The 24229-nt window shown below is 40.7% G+C and overlaps 3 protein-coding genes across 4 annotated transcripts; 1 reads left to right on the forward strand and 2 right to left on the reverse strand.

Moving 5' to 3' along the window:
- The first annotated feature begins 1425 nt into the window (after window positions 1–1425).
- Window positions 1426–8799, forward strand: LOC308402939 (sterile alpha motif domain-containing protein 9-like). Its single transcript, XM_080892109.1, has 9 exons — window positions 1426–1977; window positions 2206–4991; window positions 5292–5335; window positions 5449–5513; window positions 5659–5873; window positions 5956–6212; window positions 6710–6838; window positions 6927–7083; window positions 8332–8799. The coding sequence occupies exons 2-9, from the start codon at window positions 2231–2233 to the stop codon at window positions 8370–8372; spliced, it is 3669 nt and encodes a 1222-aa protein (XP_080748235.1). The 5' UTR covers window positions 1426–1977; window positions 2206–2230; the 3' UTR covers window positions 8373–8799.
- A 146-nt stretch (window positions 8800–8945) lies between these two features.
- On the reverse strand, window positions 8946–11619 carry mrpl48 (mitochondrial ribosomal protein L48). The gene is made up of 8 exons (XM_080892227.1): window positions 11468–11619; window positions 11078–11136; window positions 10809–10840; window positions 10634–10719; window positions 10273–10442; window positions 9576–9678; window positions 9367–9456; window positions 8946–9192 (listed from the first exon to the last, which is right to left on the reverse strand). The coding sequence occupies exons 1-8, from the start codon at window positions 11486–11488 to the stop codon at window positions 9115–9117; spliced, it is 639 nt and encodes a 212-aa protein (XP_080748353.1). The 5' UTR covers window positions 11489–11619; the 3' UTR covers window positions 8946–9114.
- A 1354-nt stretch (window positions 11620–12973) lies between these two features.
- On the reverse strand, window positions 12974–23553 carry LOC308407380 (E3 ubiquitin/ISG15 ligase TRIM25). Of its 2 annotated transcripts, none has more exons than XM_080898971.1 (8): window positions 23233–23553; window positions 21459–22303; window positions 21173–21281; window positions 20438–20533; window positions 15765–15998; window positions 15441–15463; window positions 14550–14698; window positions 12974–14407 (listed from the first exon to the last, which is right to left on the reverse strand). In XM_080898971.1, exons 2-8 carry the CDS (start codon window positions 22100–22102, stop codon window positions 14124–14126), a joined length of 1539 nt encoding a protein of 512 aa, XP_080755097.1. In that variant the 5' UTR covers window positions 22103–22303; window positions 23233–23553; the 3' UTR covers window positions 12974–14123. The 2 variants fall into 2 exon arrangements, with proteins under 2 accessions (XP_080755097.1, XP_080755096.1); XM_080898970.1 differs by having other exon boundaries at window positions 21459–22306.
- Window positions 23554–24229: the final 676 nt, after the last annotated feature.

Genomic DNA, 24229 nt, shown 5'->3' on the forward strand with positions numbered 1-24229 from the left:
TTATTTTATATATAGCACCAAATCACAACAACAACATAAAGAAAACAGTGAACATATGTATGTGAAGGCAGACAAGGGAATACTTTTGCATATATATGTACATCTCTGGAGCAGGAGTCATAAGTTTGATTCCCACCTGGGGCATCTGATTCCCACCTGGGGCACCTGATTCCCACCTGGGGCACCTGGGGCATCGGGTGGCTGTAGCTCAGATGGCAGAGCAGGTCAGCCACTAATCAGAAGGTCGGTGGTTCGATCCCAGGCTGCCTCCTGGCTGCATACCAAATATCCTTGGGCAAGATACTAACCCCATGTTTGCCTACTGGTGGTGGTCAGAGGGCCCGGTGGCGCCAGTGTCCGGCAGCCTCGCCTCTGTCAGTGCACCCCAGGGCAGCTGTGGCTACAATGTAGCTGCCATCACCAGTGTGTGAATGTGTGTGTGAATGACTGAATGTAGTGTGAAGCGCTTTGGGGTCCTTAGGGATTAGAAAAACGCTATACAAATGCAGGCCATTTACCATCTGTATCCAGTAAGAGTCCTAGGCTTATCAACAAAGTCCGAGACAGGTGTCTAGGTACCAGGGCACCCTGATGAGAAGTGGGGAAACCTGGATCCCCCGTAGCCAGTTACCAAGACTAGGTGAAGTACCCTCAGAAGATCTACTAGATGATGTGATTGCAGCACTAAGAATGATACCTGTATGCTAAGCGGAAAGGAGGAGGACGGGGACTGGTGAGTGTCAGTACCACGGTCCAGGATGAGACAACGAACATCCACAAATACATCAGGAAGATGGCAACACATAACAGCAGGGTGCAAGATGCTAGCAGGCAGGGCATACATGGAACGCCATAACCAAGTGGCCGGCATAGTGTACAGAAACATCTGTGCCAAATATGGCCTGGAAGTCCAGAGGTCAAAATGGGAGACATCCTCTAGGGTGGTGGAGAATGACTGAGCTAAGATCCTGTGGGACTTCCGGATGGAGGTGGCTAACCAACCGGATATAGTGGTGGTGGCCATAGACCACCAGTAGGGGTGAGAGGAGTTTTTTTTTATAGAGTGACCTCTATATAAGTCTGTCATGTCCTTTTACCCTTTTTAAGACCAGAACCAGGTTATGTACACATGATTTTATAAAACATAGGTCAGCATTCATTAAAGATAAAGTGTGTGTGTGTGTGTGTGTGTGTGTGTGTGTGTGTGTGTGTGAAAGAGAGTGAATGTGACAGAAAAAGAGAGTGAAAAACATTTTGGATAATAGAGAACTGTCTGTGATCAAGCCACATAAATATTCTTTTTTGATGCGCTTCCAAACACTCTTCATTGATTATTTACATTTGCTTACATCCTAACCTATTTTAATGCCCTCCTTTTATTTGTTTAAATGTTTCCAAATACTCAAGCACTGTTTAATTGCAAACTGAGACCTGAACAGCAGCCACATGAGTGAAATAGAGACAGAAAGAATTGTTATCTTTCATCATTAAACCGTTCATAGTAAAGCCTTAGTATTTCCTGTTGTGACAAGCATTTCCTAATCAAATGAAGTCACCCTGCCCTTTAAACAAATGTAGGTAATGTTTCAAAATAGGACAATATTAACATATATCACATATTTTATTATTTTGTTGGCCAAATTTGCAAATTTCCAATCTTTAGCGTCTGATTGTGCAATATTTTATGCCAGCTTGACGTGTTTATTGACTGAACACGTCAAGCGTAGCCTCTGCTTTTTTTAAAAACCAGGAAGAAAATGTGCTGTTAAATTGACTCATTCCTTTTTTTAAACTACTCTGAAACTGGAACTGCTCTAACATTCAAACTGTAGAGGTGTACATGTCTGTACCTGATTATCCCAACCTGCTTTGGGTGTGACGACTACCTTCCGGGTTACATGACACATTCACGGTCCCAGTGCTTGAACACACACATAATAGCAGGTCTTTAGAGCTGTCCGTGTAATTTGGGAGAAGGTAAGAAAAATCTCTTAAGATCTGCAAATGACAAATGGAAGTTTTAATTGAAGTTAGTGTCTGGTTCTTTACATGGAGAAGGCTATATTTATTTTATGTGATTGACCAGCAATGAAATGGCTATTTAAATGTATCACATTCCATAAAGTGAATGTAGGACCTAAATTACAAATAGTTTAAGCTAAGACATAAGACGGACTCATGTTTGTTTTGTTTAACATTCATTAGGGTGAAGCAAAGTGAAAGTGTGAAGATGGCAAACAGACCAGCCCTGCCCACTGCTGAAGGTGGACAAATACATGTAATGAGTAAAATCAGTGATTCCTTCTCATTTTTGGATGTCCTCTACACCAGACAGTTTGAAGGAGAGTTTGTTGAACCTCAACACGCTGAGCAAGTGGAGGAAAACTTTTACAGAGGGGCCCCACCGAACTGGTTAAACTTCTATATCAGTGAACAAGCAGTGTCAGATGGCAATGCAACTCCTTTTATCAAACGAGATGGATATGAAACCCTTAAAGAACAAATTCACCTGAGAAGAAAAGGCCCTGGGACATCAACAATTAAACTGTTTCATCAACAAGGATGTGGGGGAACCACACTGGCTATGCAGGTGCTGTGGGACTTGAGGAAAACCTTCAGATGTGCTGTTTTGACAGGCTCAACATTAGATATCACAAAAGTTGCGCAAGATGTGGTCAGCCTTTTTACAGCAGGTAGCCATGGCCACCAGAAAACGGTACTGTTGTTACTAAATGATGAGTTCATATTGGACATCCTCCAGGACAGGATTATGGAAGAGATTGCTGAACAGGATTTAGAAATTGATTTGCCTGTGGTAATTTTACTGAACTGTGTGAGAAGCAGTGACGGGATTATCCACCAAAAGGAGCGTTCTTATGAACTGAGACAAAAGTTCAAGAGGAAAATGAGAAAATCTATTATTCTCAAAAAATCTCTCTCAGACAGAGAGCAAGCAGACTTTGATATGAAAAAAGAAGAGCTTGGCAGAAGATTTGGTGATCGATGCAAGCAGTTTCATGGTTTTAACATTCTGCAGTCTAATTTCTCTCAAGCCTACATCAGGAACGCATGTGCTACATTAGAACATATCAAAAGAACAAATAAGCCACTGAAGATGCAGCTTGCTGCCTTCCTGTGTCTGCTGAACGCCTACGTACCAGGTTCATATCTCCTGGAGTCTCAGTGCCTGGACTTCCTCAGACATGAAGATGAAGATGACCTTTCACTGGAGGATCAAATGCAGCCTTTCAGTCATCTGATCGTCACCTTCCAACAAGGTGAAAGATCTGAAAAAAAGGTTTGCATGGCTCACAATATGATAGCTCAGTGTTGTACTGAACTGTTGGGTGATGCAGGTGTGACCAGAAGTGACACAACAAGACACTTCTTGAACAGTTTTTGCAAAAGTTATGTTCCCCCATGTTTGCTTGGGTTTGTCAAAGACATGCTAAATAAAAGAGAAATTAAAATAATAGAGGACCCAACTGGTGTAATTAATGAGAAGAAAGAAAAGTTTTCCAGACTGATTCAAGATATTACAAAGACAGAAGATGATGACAAAAAGAAAGGCAAAAGTCAGAGTCTGTCAGTCTTGAAGGTGGCCTCAAAGAAATTTGATGACAACCCACTTTTTCCACAAACTCTTGCTCGTTTATATTATATAGAAATAGAAGACTACAATGAGGCAGAAATTTGGGCAAAAAAAGCAAAGCAGAGAGCACCTTGGAGTTCATATGTTGCAGATACACTAGGCCAAGTCCATAAGATCCACCTGAAGAACTTAAAACTTTCTGCCAAGCCAAGAGAAATTTTACAGCTGGCCCAAAAAGGCATTGAAGCTTTTGAAGATGAGGAACGACTTGCTGAGAATGAACACATGAAAGGCAAACAAGGAGATGGCAATAAAAAAGTCTTGCGTGCTTTAAACACCAGAGGGCTGTTTGGTTATCTGGAAGTTTGCACCCTGTTGTATGACCATCTTATCAGACATGATGAACTTTGGAAGCAAGTTCTCACAAAGACTGTGTCTCTGGGCTCTGTCCTGAAATCCCTCGGAGATGAGAAACTTTTCAGGTTTAAGGAGCTAATAAACAGCCTCAGAGATTTGGTTGAGAAAAGATCTGAATTTTTCGACACTTTTTTAACTTATTCATATTCTGTTGTAAAGAAAGAAGATCCATCCTACATTTCCAGAAAGACAATAGAATGCTACAAAAAGTATGTTGGAGACGCAGAACCAAATGATCAACTCCAGAAAACCTTCCACAAACTTAAACAAAAACTGGCTGTCACTTCTCCGGGAGTACTTTCATGTCTTGAAAGATGCACTAGATCAGACACCAAGGACATTGCTGTATGGTGGAGAGAAATCTGCCAACACAAACATTCTGCTACACATGCCTTACTCAACTACGTTCTGGCCAATATCATGCTGATAAATATGAAAGAACCTCCGTCCAGCTCCGACTACCAAAGCAGCTTTACAGAGAAAATGCCATTGGCTCCTGAGATGCAACCCGAGTTTCACATGTTAGCTCTGCTGTTGTGTTGGCCTACAGATGGTGAACACGAATTGGCCTCTGACCTCCCTCATTTAATCCAAAATATTCTGTATTCCTATGAACAAGAATATAAGTCACTCTTTCAGTCAAGGTACCTTCGACCCATATTTTTTCTTGGACCGGGTCAGGGTCTGAACAGATTTGTTCACAGACGCAACCTTGAAATCTTGTGGACCCAAGATGCACTGGAAGACCCAAAAACAAACTGGAGGAACGACGATGTTTTCAGAAATCCAACAGTCAAAGACAAACTTCTCAGGGTTAAAGGGGTGGTGAGAAATTACAGGCTGTATGCAACATTTGGCGGCACAGAGATCAAGTTGGATGTTAACCAAAAAGACAGCCTCTGGAAAGCAGGCCATGTGTTCTTTTATGTTGGATTTACAATCAGTGGTCCTGTTGCTTACAACGTTCACAGAAGAACTGAGGGTAAGAAAATGAAACTATTAAAATCCTTTCCCTCAACAAATTAAATGCTTTCCTCTTTGAGTATTACATTTTTTCATGTTATAATGACAATAGTTGTTTTAATACAGCTAGGTTGATAATTTTACATGACCAAATGGTGTTTCCTCCATTTTTCTGCTTTAAAGATGCTAAGATTAAAAAGCATGTTTTTTATGTACTTATATCATATAGAAATCTCGCACAAGTTAAAGTAACGTTAAAATTGTGCTAGAATTATTGGATTTTGTTAGCTAGCTCTTTAAACATTAACTTTGCTTTAAGAAGAACCTTCTGAGAGACTTCTGAAAGCTTTTGGCAATGAAATGGTAAGTCTCTGTTTCTGTGGATTTTTTTCTACTCATTTATTGCATCTTACAATAATTGTAAAGATTTTACAATTTCAATGACCATGACAATGTAAAAATATCTTGTACAACAGGACTCCAGTCCGTGGACGAAGCTGAAACCTGAAGTCCAGATAATGGACAAGGTTCATACTTACAGGTGAAGGTTATCACTAATTACAAGACACACAATGAAGTGGTTTGGGTTTAAAGTACCACTTTGTACTATTTGCAGTTTTGCTGTTTCTGTTCGTGCATGTGAACAGAGCATAACAGAGCATTTTGTCTTGTCTATTCAAATTCAGCCTGCAGTCTGAAAGTGGCAAATATGAATGCAGCGAGTCTGCCTTGCGGTGGGTTTGTAAGGAAACCGTCAGCTTCAGATACCAGTTTAGCTCATGGGAGCGATTCATGAGGAAACCTGTATGCATGGACTACATACCAGCAGGACCCCTAATGGACATCAAAGTCACAGATGGGAAGCTAGAGGAAGTCTGTCTGCCGCACTGGATCTGTACAGGTGAGCAGTCGTAAAACGCATATGATTGTTTTATTACAGTAATAAAGATATTTATGCACACATGACTGTTTGTGCTTTGCAGGTGAAAATGCAGCGATGTCAGACATATTTCGAGTTCTGCATGTGGACAGCAGTGGAGGTTATTTGGAGCAAGTGTCTGAAATGACATCATCCCATGTGAAGTTAAACAAGCCGGAGTTCTCTCTAAGAGGAGCCATGATCCTAAAGAAACTGGGCCTATATCTAAAAGTTTTTGCTGATGTCTTGATATACATGCAAATCACATCTGGCCTCACTCTGCATGTTTACCTGGTCCCACATGATCCTCTAATACAACAGGTAATACAATGCCACGTACTGGAGCAACAATATAAAGTAGAAGTGAGGAAAAATATATAATAACACAGAGAAATAAAATGCTCTCATTGATAAATACAAAAACACAGTGACACTACAAGGCAACAAATTAATAGAGTTTGGTCTCTAAATGTTTTGACAACCCAACTGACAACATTACTGACTTTCAGGCAGAGAAAACTGCATTAAAAGTTAAGAACTTACAGCCATCTTTATGCTAATGTAATTTAATCATTCTTTCAAAAGCTGTTTTTTGAACAGCTTTGAGCTTTTTTTAAACTTTGTAGTTGTTACTTGTGTTTTCTTAGCATTTTCCCTTTTCAGTTACATGGATTGCAGTAGTGCAAATCAATGTTCTCATCTTGATATAAACACAAACACATATGTTCATTAAAGACATGAATAGATGTGAACACGATTCCCAAAGATTTCCAATCATTACTTGTATGTGAAGAATGGTCCATTTTTCCATGTTTCAGGAAGTGGAGAAGAAGGAGAAATCTGACGGATTCAGAAAAATCCGAAAGACAAGTCCTGTTGACCCTGTACAGCTGGAGAGTTATTTCTACCTCTCAACAGACTGGGACACAGCACAAATCTGCCCTGAGGTTTGGACTAAGCTGCACTTCTGTTCATTGCACCATAACATAGAAACAGCAAAAATCCTCAAGTTTCCATAAAACGTTTTCTCTGCAGAAACAGCAGTTCATGTTGGAGTGGAGCGACACTAATTTCTTTGAGGTGGTCATTGGAAATGAAAAAAGCGACTTCGGAAACGTGAAACTGAAACTTGAAGTTGAGCGCAGGGGAGGAAAGGAAAAGGACACCGTGTGGACGTGCGCTATCGGAACAGGTTAGTGTTTTATATGTTGTTACCCTAACGCAGCTCATCTAAACTATAAACAGCCACCATCTGACCAGCTTGAACCCTTTTATTCCAGATGACTATTAAGCACAAGTATTCACCAAGAACAGGGTAAGAGGTTCGCTTTAATCCATGATTATTTTATAAAGTAAATTCCTTTTTCAAATCTTATGATTTGCTTATCAAGACATAATTTAAAAAGAAAACTGGGTTCTGAAACAACCTAAAAACAAACCTGAGAGAAACAAAAAGCAGTCTTTCTTTTTCACCCATTTGCTGTAAAGTTCTCGCTGTGGTCTGGATCACTGTCTCTTTGCACGATTTCCAGTTTGATCCCGTCGCTATAAAACAAAGCCCAAACCATCACCCTTCCACCGCCGTGCTCGACAGTTGGTTTGAGGTGTTTGTGCTGATATGCTGTTTGGTTTTCTCCAAAGGTAGTGCTGTGTATTTTGTTCAAACATGCCTACTTAGGTCTCACCTATCCAAAATATATTGCTTTTTTTTCCACATGCAGCATTGCTGCTGTTCTTTTTAGATAGAAGATATTTACCCTCTTTCCAAAAAAAGCCTGTTCAAAACTTGTTGTCTTTTTCTAATTGTACTCTCATTAACTTTAACATGCTGAGGCCTGCAGAGTCTCAGATGTAGCTCTTGGGTTTCTTGCAGTTTCTCTGAGCAGGGCATGGTCTGATACTGGGATGAATTTACTGGGATAGTGACTCCTGTGTTGACTGGAAGCCGTCTTGAATGTTTTCTGTTTGCGAATGATCTTTCTTCCCAGACTGAAGAACATCAGCAATTTCTTTTTAAAAACTATTATTGCTTTCCTATTTGGAATTGTGTTAACACACACTTGAATGCTCCAGACTAGGGAACTACTGAATGACTGCTTTCGTATGGGTTGCTCACACGTGCTGATTATCAATAATCAAGTGCATTTCTGTATCAGCACCTGGCTGTTACTTGCACAGGGAGCAGTGTGCTTAGTTATTTAGCATTTTGGTTTAATTTTCACTAAATAATGACGTCATGTTGCTGTTCATCTAAAGTTTCAGTAATTTTACAGTCTTGTAAAGACCAGGAGATTTTCATTAGGTGCTGATATGTAAAACCTTATAACTGAAAACAGCTTCTTTTTTCAGGACTATATATTTATGAAAAACTATATTGTAGAGCATTACAACTTACTGTGTTTTATTATGTTTTACATTTGCTTTTTATTTTTCTGGACAGCATTTCATGGATCGCCATTCAACGGCTCTGATGGACAGTGAGAGGGGCAGCAGCCGTTCTAGACAAACTCCAGGAAAAAGATTTGATCTCCAATGAGAAATTTGATGCTGTGAGAAATTTAAATGAGAGATTATTCAAAGATGAGCTCTATGAAGTCCAAGGGATAAAGTCTCTGAGGTTTCTCATCTATGAGCTTGAGTGAGCTCAATGTATTGTTTAGGGAATGTAAAAATATGAACCACATTTTAAGTTTTTTTTTTTTTATTTAACTCAACCAAATACATATTTTTCTCTTGTTTAAAAAAAACCTACCTTTATTTTTTTTTAATTGTTTATCTTGTTTTTATCTGTGTAATTTAATTTCTTTTATGTTTTTCTACAACATGGGATACAGATGTTAATGTTTACTCAGAATACAGGCAAATAAAATATTCTGAACTTTTATATTTAAATTAAAAAATACCTGATTGCTACAATTCTAACTTTTAGTCACAGAAATTTAAAATACTACATTTTGTGTCCAAAGGTTGAAAAAAGTACAGTGACATGATGTGTATTAAAGTGAACAAAGTTTACAATGAAGCAGAAGAACCAGAAAAATAAATATGAAAATATTTTAAGATGGAAAAATGAGCGTGGTTTTATTTCCCAAAGGTCACAAAATGAGACTAATGTGCACAGTTTTTTTTCCATTTCAGATAATCCATTTATACAGGATGCTACTGAGGAATGATGGGTAATAAATTAGATCAAACTGATACTTGTACATAATGAGGTGGAAAGTTATTGGTTCATCTGAGCGATGAGCCCCTCCAGCTCTGGACGCGCCTTGAACCGTGCTTGGAAATCAGCTTCGGTGTGCTGAGAGGTACAGAGGGAGAGAAGTGGATTAGTTTTAAAAATTATGATATGACCAAAAACTACACATGCACATTGCTTTTAAGAGTAAGATGGAGTTTGGTTTGTTATAGTGAGCACTTCTAATGTTCTCCAACAGTTATGGACTAAAAGATGAACATGCAACAGCTTACTCACCTCCGTCACAGAGAGCTGAACTCCCTCTGGTTGATTCTTTAAGAGGACGTCCATGAAGACGGGACACAGCGCGGCGTTCAGAGTGCTCAGCTGGACAAAAAGTAATAACACCGTTAACAGTTAGGTCTTTAAAACCTCTCAGTACACCTGCAGCACCTGCAGTTTGAGCACAAACAAAACCCCAAAAAACACAACAAGCCAGGTCTTACCTGAACGACTCGGTGGTGAGTCTTGAGGACAGCATCGACGTACGTCTTGGTGCCTTGCTCCTGCATCAGCATGACCTCTGTGCTCTTTCTTGGTAAAGCATAGCTGTACGTGGGAAGCATTAAAGAGCATTAAAGCTTAAGTCTACTACAAAGAAAAACAAAACAACTCACTGTAATATATTTGGCAGATGCAGAGGAACTCTGCTGCCATCTAGTGACCAAAGTCTGCTATATCAAGGTTTAAAACTTGATCATCTACCATCCTTACTGTTGCTTTGATAGTTTAACTGTGTCAGTCCCTTCATGTGAAACGCATATCTAAATAATTTTTATTCCATCCTTTACAAGGAAAAACAACTTATACAAACCTGCAGTTCATCCTAACTATGTTTCTATCTGCTGAGTGAATTGTTAATTACCCACACATAAGAGAGAAGACGGGGGACCTTTGATACCCGGTCTACCAATAAAATAAACCAAATCATATTTAATGTTGTTCGTATATGGAAAAGAATAAAAACAGTTTAACTTCAAACATCTAATCTTAATGAACAGGGGGCAGTTATAGCAGAAAATGGAAATGTTCCTATTGAACTTGACATGGTTTGCATCTCAGCTCCTTAAGTGACTCAGTTAAATGTTACCTGCTGACCTGCAGTGATCAGAAACCTCAGACCTGCCATCCAAACATCCTCACCTGTCAGCTACTTTGATGCCAAGCCGGTTGCAGAAGTTATGGATGTACTGGGAGTAATGTTCCACGACAGTCATGTCATATCCTGACACGTTCACATTCAGAGTGCCGTACGCTGTATCTGTCGCAGACATGATCCGTTTCATCTGGTGCTTGTCCTTCTTTTTCCTCGGCTAAAAGCAACAAAACAGCAAAGGGCCAGACAGTGTCTTCAGTTAACTCTATCCTGCAAACAATTTAAAATTCACTCTGGGAACCACAAGTAAGCCAGCAGTCTGACACTGAAGAGTTCTGTGAGGACACTCTGGTGGTATGAGGTCTTTAAGATGAAATGGGCGTGATTATTCTCCACTTGGAGTCTTACCGCTTGCTTAGGTAACAGATATTTCCACCTCCCAATGCCGTGGGTTGGCATGCCCTTGTACTGTCGTTCATTTACAGAGTGTGTGCCTAAGAAGAGAACAAACAACACTTTAAATATTCTGCAGCACCACGAGCAGTTTGCATTGAGTTTGCATACACAGGACACAAATACTTACACCAAACAGGATGCTGGATGGACGGTGCAGCCCTTTAAAGATTACAGAACACAGATTAATCATAAATAGTATCAGAAGGGGAGAAATCATCTCACCGCGATGTGTTTAGAAACATAAAACAAATTCTACGGTCTAACAATTGAGACTTGTTGTAAATGTCTGTGCTTCAATCTGTTTTAAAAACTGACAAACTTAACCTAATTGCTTAATTAAATTAAACATATAATGTCTACAACTGGGACAACCGAAAAAGCAAGGCAAAGACTTACCGGCAAGGTGTCAGCGCTTTATTCAGCAGGAGCGCCTGCTGTGCGACAGACGCCTGCACCTGGAGACAACATCACCTGTCAAATCCACTATTTATCACACTCATTTAAATTTAACAGTGTATCCCGGCAATTATGAAGCACAGCAGTATTTGGATATCCTCCTTCAGTATAACCATAAACACCCATTGCGGTCTTCCTCTTTTCCTCCTTGCCTGGCAGCTCCATCTACAACATCCTCTGTTTTTCCAGTTACCTCTACAGGAGCCAGAAAAGACAACGACACAAACACGGGGCTGGCTGACAGGAAGCTAACTTAGCTCCAGCACAGCTGTGACCTCTGTGAAGTCAGCAAACCTGTAGCAGAGAAAAAACAAATAAGCGGGACGTCACCTTCCGGAAGACAGGATTCATCACTGCGCCTCTCTCTGTCGATATTTAATGTCAGATATGCTCAGACGAAACTCCTCACAGAACTGCATCTGCTTAGGATGAATAACATGCAATACCACACGCACTGGTGCAGACGCCGGAAGTCCGTGCTGTTTTTTGTCCGTCGGTTAAACACGGGAGTACAACCGTTCCGGGTGTCGTGGCAAAACGTGATTACAGATGTTTCTGTGTGTTCTGTTTTTTTAATGCCTAATATAGTTCCTTATATTGGTAAATAACCTGTAGACAACATGATTTACAAAGCGGCTATATGTAGAATAAAGAATTGGCCTGTTTTAAAAGTATAAACTAAGACCACTGCACTACTTTCAAGCACTTCAACTCGTACTCGTCTTGATGTTGTTTTTTTATATTCTATATATTCTTCTTGATATTTATTCAGCTGTCTTAATTGCTTGTTTGTCCAAAACGTTTATTTTCTTTGAAGATATAATGATACAATAAATGTTTTATTTTAGTGGATATTTTGTTGACTCCATAAGGGATTTTCACATTCTTCCCATTCTGGACATCTTGCCCCTCTTTTACACCCTCATGATGTAAAGTTTTCTAGATCTGGCACTGCTGCTCTGTCCTCTGCATTAAAATGCACTCCCTTGGGGCAGTTAAAATGTATTTGTATTTGTAGAACTGTGATTCATGCTAATACAATCCATGCTTCCCTCTTGGCTCCACCTCTCGTGAAGAAGAGACTTTTGATGTCAGTGACACTTTCACCCAGATAAATATGGATATGCAAAAGTCACTTTGTGACAGGAATTTTCTTTCTGGCTCAGAATGAGCTTGACATGTTATAGGCCAATAATACACAACAGTTTAAATACTAGAGCAGGTGGTTGCTTCTCCTCTACAGTGTAGTGAAATATATTGGCGCCCCATGACTTGCGTGGTTGAACAGGCTACTCCTGTACTGAAAGCTGTCTCTAAACTATCCCACTTAAAGGCCTAAACTAAGATTTTATTATTATTAGTCTGCAGTGATGGACCGATGAGGTCAGGCTGGGGTGTCTGTGGACTATGTTTGCATATGATGTTGCGACGTGTAGTGAGAGCAGGTGGAAGAGAGAGAGCAATGGAGACTGAATTTAAATACCTATGGCCAACCAAAGCAACAGACAGTTAACAAAGAGGTGAACAAGACAGTGCAGGCAGGGAAGAGTGGGTGGAGAAGAGTATCTGAGTGAAAGAATAGCAGCTAGACTGAAAGGGAAGGTTTACAAGATGTTAGATGTGCGGTTTGGAGATGGCGACTGAGCTGGAGATGCTAAGATTTTCACTGGGAGTGACCAGAAAGGACAAGAATAGTAATGTGGATTTTGGAGGGACAGCTAAAGATGTTTAAGGTGGTGCTGCCAGGCAAAAAGGAAGAGCACAGATGAGGTTCATGGATTTAATGGAGGAGTACAAACAGAAGGTTGGTGTGACAGAAAAGGAGGATGCTAGGGATATGTGATATTTGTTTTATTTTCTTTCTTGCCCATTTTCCTGTGTTTAAAGTCTTCAGCCTGTTAGCTTTAAATGTCCTAATCAAACTGCAGTAATGCGTTTCCTGTACACAAAGCAAAAATATAAACTCTTACATCACATTTCTCCAGCAACATAAACAACACCGTGACAACCGTGCACATTCACCAGGCTTTTTATTATTATTTTTAATTTTTACAATTCCTGAAGTTTGGCCCCTCAAATAATTTTATCAAAATGGAAATCAGCTGTCGACATTCAAAGGTTTCAGGTGTACCACAGCATTAACAGTAGTAAAGTGCGAAAGTACACATCACCTAAAACTGGTATTTTAAGAAGAATGTATGAACTGTGCATAGGAACAATTATTTTTGTTTTTACATGTTTGTAAATGCATTAACTGCTTTTAAAGCACAAAAAGCAAAACGTCATTCTGCAGTAAACTTCTGTTAGCACATTTCTTTAAACATCATGCCAAGCAGACAAACATCTCCTAAAGTATGCATGCACACACACTCTCACTCACAACCTTTTCTCTTTGGCTTACAATGCTGAAACAATCACAAGCTCATACACAGGTTCTGTTCCAGCAGATTTCTCAGAGCCTTCAGCAGAAGTTCTGATCGAAGGGCTTTCTTTGGAGCTATTGTTGTATCAAACGTTTTGCAGAAAGTTCTTCAATCAAGCTAGAGCAAATCTAGCTAACAAGGTGAAAGAGTAAATTCTCACTTTCTAAAAAATCTTTTTGGCAAAGTGCTCGAAAATCTGGTGTCACAGACGTGCAAAGGTTTCCCAAACTGAGCCGTTATACATTCACATTCATGTACAGCGAATGATTCTAAAGGAAAGCACCTGAATTAGGTTTGCCAGTGTGCGACACATGTTTAGGGTGAGAGTCACTTCAGCACATTCTCAGCCCTTGATTTGTTTCAAGTCCAGCTGAACTGGAGGCTTTCACTGCCCAGCATGTGTCTGAATGCTGTGTGAGGGTTAGAGGCAAATTGTGGGGCTTCTTGAGTCTTAATCTTCACATTCTGCGAACATGAAGACGAGCGATTTGTCATGTGACTGTGCACTCGTCCACAGTCGAGGATCAACTTCAAAGTGCTTCATTAGGTGGAAAATAATGCTATTAAACTCCTCTTTCTTCGTCATCCTCTTCCTCATCCCCATCCTCTTCTTCTTCCTCTTCAAAATCCTCCTCCTCCTCCTCCTCCTCCGGGCTGTAATCATCATCATCATGCGGTCCCACCCCATCTTCCTCCTCATCGTCTTCCTCCTCCTCCCCCTCGCTTCTCATTTCCTCTTCGCTGCTGTCATCTAGGTCGTCTTCATCTTCATCGTCCTCCTCCTCGTCCTCCTCCGGAGCCTCTTCCTCATTCTCGTCCTGCTCCTCCTCAGGATCAGAAATGTAGCCTGATGGAGAAAATGAAACAGAAGTTTGAGCAGAGCTGAAACAGCACAAATCGTTACGCTGCCAGATGTTTTCGGGTTAGAGGCTTGTGAAGCCGTTTCAGACACAGTGACGAGTGTCAGCAAATGACTGAATATTTCTTACACAGGGAATTGATAGCATCGCTAATGTGAGGCCGGAGCTCCTCTTCCAGAAATTTTCTCATTTCCTCTTCCATCGTCATTCCCACACCCTCCGTCTCCATGTCGACATACTCTGGGTAAAACATGTTTTTCCTTAGCTGCCTGCGGTAACTAAAGTGCACAAAGACAAAAGAAGTGACAGTTTGCTTCCTTCATCCATGTATACACGTCTTAAATCGCTAATTGTTTGCAACCATGCTGACACATAACTAAGCACTTCGATCAGTCTATAATAATCAGTTTAAGTAAAACTACAATATGTACTGGTAAAAACTCCTTAAATATCATGCTTCTAATGGTTTTTCGTGATATACACACACAGCAGCCACTTTGTTAGGTACACCTGTTGAATTGCTGAATGAAAATATCTAATTAGCCAATCACATGGCAGCAACATACATGTCACAAAGGTTGAATCATCTCAATCTGGTTTCTTGAACATGACAGTGAGTTCACTGTCCTCCAACAATCTCCACAGTCAGCAGATCTCAATCTAATAGAGCAACGTTGGGACGTGGAGGAACCGGAGATTCACATCATGCATGTAAAGCCGGCAAATCTGCAGCCACTGTGTGATACAGTCATGTCAACATGGACCAAAATCTCTCAAACATTTCAAGCAACCTGTTCAAGTCGCTCTGTAGTTAAGAACCTGGCACCAATGAGATGTATTCAAAAAAAGTGGCTGCTGAGTGTTTATTTTTTCCTCCCCACAAAAAAATAAGCTAACAGATAATTTCAGCTGTGAGAAATATTAGGATGTTTAAACTTTATTTTGTCTGTATGATGTGAGAATAAAGCAAAGATGAACTGAGAAATTAAAAAAAAAAAAAAAAAAAAAAAAAAAACTTACTATTTTCCTTTTGTCCTGTATGCCTGAAAAAAACAAAACAGACATCAACACAAATAAATCAATTATTAAAACAAATCTATGCGTATCTCCACACACAGATTGTACTTTGGTGGGCAGCCCTGGAATATAAACCATCACATTTACATCATCCTAGCAGGATAGTCTGAGAGTTTGATGACAGCATTCTGTTGGTATTTTTACAGCTTTTAACTTCAGCAGGATAAACTTTCTTTTGGATCAGTTCAATAATGTCACAAGAAAATGTTCCGTGCTTTAAGAGTAAAATCGCGGCCGCAGTTTGACAGTGACGCGTTAGAGTCTCACCTCGATGAAGCGGAAAGGGTCGCTCTCGAGCATGAGACCTTCGATGCCGCAGCGGACTTCCTGTAAGCGCGCCTGGTCCTTGGTGATCTTGATGATGTTCATCTGAATGGTCGGGCTGTTGATGTCACAGTGAGCGCGTGCACAGTCTCGCAATCTGCCGATGAAGCTCTGCACTTTGGTCTTCATCTCGTCTCCCAGTCGGTTCAAGCACAGCTCGGTGTCGTCCATAAACTTCTAACGAGGGAAGCGACGGAAAGAAGAAAAAGTCAATCAGCTGGACGATGGTGCAAAAGTGCAAGAATTTAATTTACTCAACATGAATAAGTGATGTGTAAACGGTCTAGTGCTTTACACATTCACCTAACCAGATGAGACAGTCCCCTTTGGGGTTGCGTCGGGAAGGTATGGAAGCTCATTTCTGCCACAGATTTTTTTTTCCCAGGATCTGTAAATCCAAATTTTGTGTTACAATGTTAAAATTTCAAATTAATAACTCAAAAGTTTTATTTAGGCATCTTGAAATTTAGAGTTACTCAAGCTTGAGTCAGAGCATTGCCTAACTTTGTTTTTTTGAAGCAGAAACAAGTGCCCATAGCAAAGGCATCCTGGGTACTAAAAATAAATCAATCAGCAAGCCTAAGTGATTAAGGGAGCAGAAGAAAAGAAACAAAAACCCCTCCTTATTATACTCCTTACCATATTAAGCTTATTTATAATTATAATTTTTATATTTTTTTAAACCCATTCAAGTTCTCAACTTTGGCCATATTACTTCTTTTTTAGGATTCAAATTTTGTGTTAGTAAATTGTTAAACAGTGGTGGTGCTGGGCTATGCGCTTTGCCTGACTGCTGATGGGAAAGGTGGAGCTGGTTGATTCAGAGCGCAGTATCAGGTGAGGCAAGAGGCACACCTGTAGCAGAAGGGGAAGTCATACAAGGAGGACGTACACAGTGAGAAGGACTTTTAAAAAGCGCGTGCCCTGAGCGCCCTGTTTACAAAGCTGAACAAGCTGTTCTATGCAGAGGAGAACTGACAGTGGCTGAGCCTCTTGCCACAGTACTGTACAGTTGTGGTTATACAGTCATCATGGGCATGAATGTTGAAAAAGTCTCGAGATTGCTCTCCATGGTGCTGAACAGGTTCCCCTCCCCAATCACTGCATGGAATATACAAAACACTAAAACAAATGAAACTGCAAACTTCAAAGTGGTTTTCATGAACATCCTGTGAGCTGTAACGGTTTCTTCTGTTTAGAGGTCTCTGGCTCCATTTAACTCTAAAGTAACGTGCAGCAGAGCTTCGTAGAACATGATGACCCAGCACCTCTACAGGCGTCAATCTGCACCTTCAGAGGCCTGGGTGGACTTTATCTAGTTTTGGGATGACTGAGGCCTTACATTCATAAAACTTTGGTGTGGTTTAGACTAGAGATTAGAGCAGGGCGATATGGCCAAAAATATTTATCACGATATATATTTGAAAATTTGCGATAACGATATAACCGACGATATAATTGATGCGAGACAAAATACAACTCCACAACATTACTAGCGCAAAAAGACAACCTTCCATTTATTTTCACTTAAACAAGAAGCTGGTTTTTATGTACATTAAAGCTTTATAAAAATGTAACAGTGCAAATGCAAATTCCTTGCTGAAAGTTTAACCAAAAGGCATTTCCAGTAGAGCTGACATATCCTGAGCATAACCATGTATAATATCCACTGAAGTTAAAAAGAGGTGCTTTGCAACATTAAACTGCAGTGTGCAGTATGTATTTTTCGGACCATAAGGTGCACGGGATTATAAGGCACATTAAGCGAAACAAAGCAGTCAGATAAATCAAACTTTATTAAACTCATTCTTCTTGCTTCCTCCACTTCTGTACCATTGATTCATTAATGTTGAATTCTCTGGCAGCTGCTCTATTCCCATGTTGTTGCAGTCTATTAATGACTAACCTCATATTGTGGATGGATTATCTCAGTTGTTCTCCTGACTGAAGTTTGGTCCGTTTACAACATCCTGCCATGCGATTGCATTTGTCTCTAACCATGAAGAACCTTCACGTTAACTTTTATAAGTGGAAAAGTGTTAGTGTTCGTCCTCCAGCTTCACTGTTTATGTTATGCTAACATAGCTGTGTCGCTAGCGATCACGTAGCACATCATTATATACCAGCTAGCCCAACTTCAGTAACCCTACAAACGTCACTGCTGTTTAGTTTCCTGTCTTCATTTATGTTGGAAGTGATAGCAGAACTGTACGTTTGATTTTTTTCAGAAATCTCTCAGTCAGAACATGCTATATCATGCTTAGGTAACTAGCGAAACTAGCGAGCTAACTTCCGCTAGCTTCCTGCTAACGTCTAACTCCGTTAAATGTAATAACTTTAGTTTTCATGGATGCCTGGAAGTTAAACTTCATAGTTACACCTGGTAAAGCAGCAATGCTGATCGTTTTATTACAGATGAAAGAATTTAGACAGTTTTTAACTCTAAGTGATGCTGCAGTGTTGTTTGACCTGAAGAATACGGAGTTTAGGACCCAGATTACTCCCAGATTTAAGAGCATCTTAGTCCGACAAATATGACAATAACAACGGCCGCTTGCATGTTCTGCAAAAAAATGTGCTTTGTCGTGTATCTGACGGACAAACACCAAACCAGTTCCACATCACGGAAGTTGCACCATTTTTACAAACCAATTCTGGTTCATCTGTTTCACTCAACAATCGGCCATGTGCGTATGAAAACAAAGGCACTGCGCATGCGCGTTTTACTCCCATTCTATCGCGATATTTCATTTTCCTATCGTTGCCTAACATTATACCGGTATTACCGTGAACGGTATAATATGGCCCAGCCCTACTAGAGATGGCACGATACCACTTTTTTTTTTATGTCCGATACCGATATCATAAATTTGGATATCTGCAGATACCGATATGAAGCCGATAGTGTTTTTTAATCAATAGAACTGGGGTTTTTTTTATATCTTGCTGCATTTTGTATAAGTTCATACTGAAGTTTAAAACAAAAACACTAAAGCTATTGTGTTATACCTGTATGCAAAAAATACACTGCACCCAAATTATTTCATAGTTGAGCAAAAACTGATCAATCTAATAAACTTAAACCTACACCATCCTCCCTATTCTGGTATTTTACAGAGTACTTAGCGGAAATATTAAGCAACCTAACTAATAGGGTTCTAAAACTCCCAGCAAAACAAACAAAACAAAAAAAAGGGAACCACCCTCCACCTCATGAGGCTTAATTGACGTAATCAACTTTAATTTGATGCAGGGTGGGAAAGGGGGAAAAAAAAAAAAAAAAAAAAAAAAAAAAAAAAATGCACAGAAATCAATTATTTTTCCACAATTAAATAGATTAAACATTTTTCTTTAACAGAACTGCAGACTGCACAGATGGTACCTTTCCAAAGGAAAAAAGTACTATAGCTTACTAGGGTATATTAGACTTAACAGTTACTATATACAGTAATGGACTTCTATACATTTTACATCAGATTAAAACTTTGGGTGTAAGATTCAAATAATTATTTATTAAAAGCTCGACATTTAAAATGACAATAAGAAAGAAAAGTATGTCTTTGTGCCCCCTTTTCCCTGTTCATACCCTATCGGCCCCCCTGGCTAAACTTTGCTAGATCCGCCCCTGCACAGTTACCAGCCGTCAGCTGCATAGAAAAAGATCCTGGTGTAGAAAGTAATATTAAATAAATTCTAACAACAGCTTATAAAGCTTAAACGTGCTGCTGTTGTTCAGCCGCTGGTTTCCTCTTTCTGGCGCGAAGTGGGCGAAAAACAAGAGACGGGAGTCACGACAGAAAAGCTGATCAGCTGATCACTGATCAGTTTCATGATTGAAGTAGCAGCAGGAGAGGGAGGGGGAGAGAAGAGGCAGTCGCTCCATATATCAGTTGTTAAGCTTAACGCGGGAATGCTTTACAAACATTAAGAGATGAACTTACACACTTGCTTTACTTCTCTCTGGGATAACTTCCTCGGAGATGAAATGCTGGTTTGGTAGCGAGGCTCCAAAAACACACAGCCGCTCTATCACATGACGCATACTGCTCCGACGTGCTACGGTTATGAGCAGAGTTACGCCGTGTTGCAAGTTTTGTGAGGTGCTTTTTTTGATATTAAATGGATCGGATAACATTTTTTTATTTCTCTCCGATATCTGATCCAGTAATTTAGGTCAGTATCAGACCGATGCCGATACGAATATCGGATCAGTCCATCTCTAGTTTAGGCTAAAGGAAAAGGTGCTGTGTTAGCCTTATCTGAATAAATAAGGAGCTTTGGAAAAACTGTACCTGTGTCCTGATACCACACAGCCCTCACTAATAATTATTCCAGCCACCAGTGCGATCATCCCTGCTTTCCTCAGGAATGAGCTTTACAGAAGTCTCTTAAAGGCTTCATCTAGAACTAGAAGTAGTACTGGCACATGCTTATGCTGAGTCAGTATTTATGTTTAGGTACAGGCCTCCCAGAACTGGGATTGAAAAGACAAAAGTGCAAAATAATAGTAGTTTAAAAAAAAAAAAAAAAAAAAAAAAACCCCAGGACAAATGGTAACATACTAAAAAAAAAAATGTATCAGTTATGTTTAGATAGTGAAATGTGAGGCCTCTTACTTTACTGTGCCGCTCCTTCTCCTTCTGCTCCTGGAATTTTTTCTCAGCCATGCTGTACTTCCTTTCTATCCTGTACAGCTGCTTGTCCAGCACCCCCTGGCAAACAAGAGCAGCCGAGTAAGTTTAAAGCAAATGAAGGCACAAAACGGTTTCACGTTTAACATGAAGGGACTCCAAGATTGAGTGTAAAATAAGAAGTGCGTCCTGTCAATATGTTGTTGTTGCTGTTGGTGGTGTGTGAGACTGGGAGCTGCAAAGCTACAGCCAAGCAGTGTTGAAACAGCTGAGGGCATAAAGTATACGCTGGACAGCGCTAAAATGTGGACGGGTCTGCTGTGGTTCTTTCATTCAGCTTAAACAATTAAATAAATTCTCAGCTGCCACTCATAGGACATTTTGTCTTTTTCAGACCATTCCTACAAATCCTATAGACAGTTCTGTGGGAAAATCTCAGTTTCTGAAATACTCAGACAAGACCATGCGATGCCAACAACCATTCAAAATCACTTAAGTACCCTCTTCCTCATTCTGATGCTCAATTAGAATTTCAGCATTTCTACTTACCTAAATGAGTTAATGCCTGATTATGTTCACATTAACAAGCATTTGAACAGATGTATCTAATAGAGTGGCCAGTGCGTGTATATTCAGTGTTTAGCCATTAAAAAAAACAAAACCTCTTTATCATCATAACATTACAGACTGGAGAAACTCTAATTTTGGTAAAGAGTGTACCTTTAAATCCTTCATTGTATTTTTCAGAGTCTTGATCGTGTGTCCTGAGTGTCCTCCCTCTATGGTACAGGCGTTGCACACACATATCTTGTCATCAATGCAGTAATATCTGGAGTAAGAATAACAGGGCTCAGATAAAAATGAACACTAAAAGCTGATCAACAGAGCAAATCAGTAAAGCCTGGGGGAGGGGGCGACATCCTCACTAGTAAATAAATAAATGTTTTACAGGCACTCAGCTACTCTTCATGAAAAAGTCAAAAGGCCATCTCCTCCTCCTCCCTACCTGTAGATCTCATCATGATCACGGCACTTCCTCTTCCAGAAGTCATTCATCGGCTCGGTGAGAGGATGCATGCGGAATGCCGGCAGTTCCAGATGTGGCTTTAAATGCTCTTGGCACATCGACACCTCGCATTTCAAGCAGGTCTTTACTGCAAACATCGAAGCGGCAGCAGCAGGAGCTGCTGCTCCCTCGCTATCACCCCCTTGTTGAGAAACAGAAGCAGCAGAAGAGCAGTCCACAGCAGCACTGGCAGCCGGTGCCTCGGCAGAGCCTGAAGGGCAGTAGTCACATGGCACAGCGATCCCATTCCTGCAAGGTTGTAGCACGAGAGAGGACGACGGCAGATCCCTTGATTTTAAAGCTGTGGGAGGCATGGCGCGAACCCTGCGCCTGTGACGGTAGTCATCGGCGATATTGGCAAGTTTAAAGTTTTTCTGAAATTTGGTGCTACACTGGTGGCTGTTACGGCATTCTGGACAGCGGAAGTGACTCCGCTCTGCCTGCCGCTTCAGGCGATCGAGGCAAGTCTTGCAGAAGTTGTGCCCGCAAGGAAGCAAGTGAGGGTCCCGGTACAAGTCCAAGCACACCGGACAGGTGAGCTCATCCTGAAGGACACTGGACTGCGGTGACTCAGCCGAGGCCATGTCACTGGATGTGAGGGCAGGGGAAATGAGCCGGAGACAGATGGACGTTTCCCAAAATAGGAAAAAGATGCAATGATGAGGGGGGGACAGACGTGGAAACAGAGGGTGAGGTGGTCGGGATAGGAGAGAGTAAAAGGAAAAGAAACAGGAGGAAAAAAGGACTCCACGCGTTTCCTAAAGTGTGGTTTAATTTTCTGCAGGCTGCTGAAAACAGAAGAAACAAGTTTAAGTTTATTGCTAATGAATGTCTTCAAATATTATTCTGTCAAATTAATAGCTTAAAAACACAAAAATAAACATACAAGGCCTAGAGAAAAACAGTTTACTTGTTATGCTTTTCATAACAAATAAACCAGGCAAATGCAGTTTTTTGCAGCTGGTTTGCATAATTTCAATGTGCTGCCAGTCATTTACAGTCAGAAAAAAAAGAAATCACGAGTATTAATTATTCTTTGAGACTCAAATGTCAAAATGTGCTAACTTTTCCTTTTCTCGTGATGGCAAACTTGAGCAGATCTGGCTTTCACTGATAAAACAACAACAACGACAAAAAAAAAAAAAAAAAAACACCGCCAAAACAAACAAAGTTGAGCACTTCCACGGAGAGCAGGTGTTATAAACACTTGCAACGTTCTTAAATATTTATGTTATTGTTTTAAGTACGCTTGAGAGTGTCACGTGATCATTTTCGCTTCCTCCTAATTGTACATGCTGCATAATAAAGCCTGGAATTGAAAGTAAAACTTCCTGCTTGTCGAGACCACAGGGCAAAGTCACTTGTCCCGTCTTCCTCTGTTTATTGAACACGTTTAACAAAATCAGTCTGCTGTTTACATGACACACAAAAAAAAAAGTGCAGTTCCCAGTGGTCAGCACTGGTTTCCAGTGTCGCACCCGTCACACACACAGGCCTGGAAAGCTGCCATGAAAGCGTCCAGCCCTTGATTAAAACAGAGGGCCTTTAATGTGTCACGGATTTAAAAACCTGCGATCGCCTCTGTCCGTTAAAGTGTTAAACCGACAATTAGCTAACTTGGCTACACTAATCTCCCGCTCCCCGTCGAGATGCCGGGGAATAGGTTAAAAAACAAAACAAAAAACGGCACAAACAGACATTAAAGTCCCCTTACCTCGACAGAGTATCCAAGGTAGCTTTGTGAAGAGATGAAACGGTGATTTTTGCGGTTTGACAGCCTGTCAGTCGTGGCCGTGGTGCACCTGCCGTGGCTAACGTATTAACATTACCGCCCGTTAGCGCTGCCGCTTTCCCCCCCTTGTTCCCTCTGTGTCCGCACAGTCCAGGTTAGTCCGCGGGGAAATATTCCAGACAGCCGGCATTTAGATTCCCATCTGGAGTTTTCTGGATGTGACACAAAAGGACGAGTTGACACAAACCTGTGCGGAAGACAAACGGACAGCTGGCGGACTGAGACCGAGCAGGTTGATGCGGGGAAAATGCTGCCTTCACTGTGCCTGGGAAATCTGTATTTTATACGTACTGCGCGATTTGTTTGTGATTGCGCCGCTCGGGATCGCTGTTACATAGTGTGGGCTGTTGCAGAATGGTTGTTGAACCCTGTTATGAGTCATTCTATAATTAGAGGACAATTTAGGGTTCATGATCTTCTCTCATGTCTTTAAGAAAGACGATTAGCAAAATCATTTCAAAGATGTGGGACTGTCATGGCTGAGGCCGTGAAGACAGAAGGACTCAGAAGCGAAACTTACACAGACGCAAAAGTGAACGTGAAAACAAGCCTTTATTCTCTAAACATGGAATGCAACAACAATTAAACAATGAAAGCTGCAAGCAGTGTTGAGAGGGCGTGTTAAGCTACTCCCAACCAGGGGGGGATCTAGAGAAATTTTCTTAGAGTGGCATGAGGGTGGCAAAATCCAGGACACTATGCAATATATTCAGTTTTAGCATTTATATTCAATGTTGACTGTAACTACGCTCAAACTGTTAATGCTATCTTATTTTAATAAACAACATTGTCATATGCAAAACAGGGGTGGCACTTGGGGTGGCAAAGGATCATTTTAGGGTGGCACTTGCCACTCCATGCCACTCTTCTAGATCTGCCCCTGCTCCCAACACCTACACTCAGCAAGTCCGATCTGGTG

This window comes from Rhamphochromis sp. 'chilingali' (assembly GCF_963969265.1).
Source record: "Rhamphochromis sp. 'chilingali' genome assembly, chromosome: 1".
NCBI lineage: Eukaryota > Metazoa > Chordata > Actinopteri > Cichliformes > Cichlidae > Rhamphochromis > Rhamphochromis sp. 'chilingali'.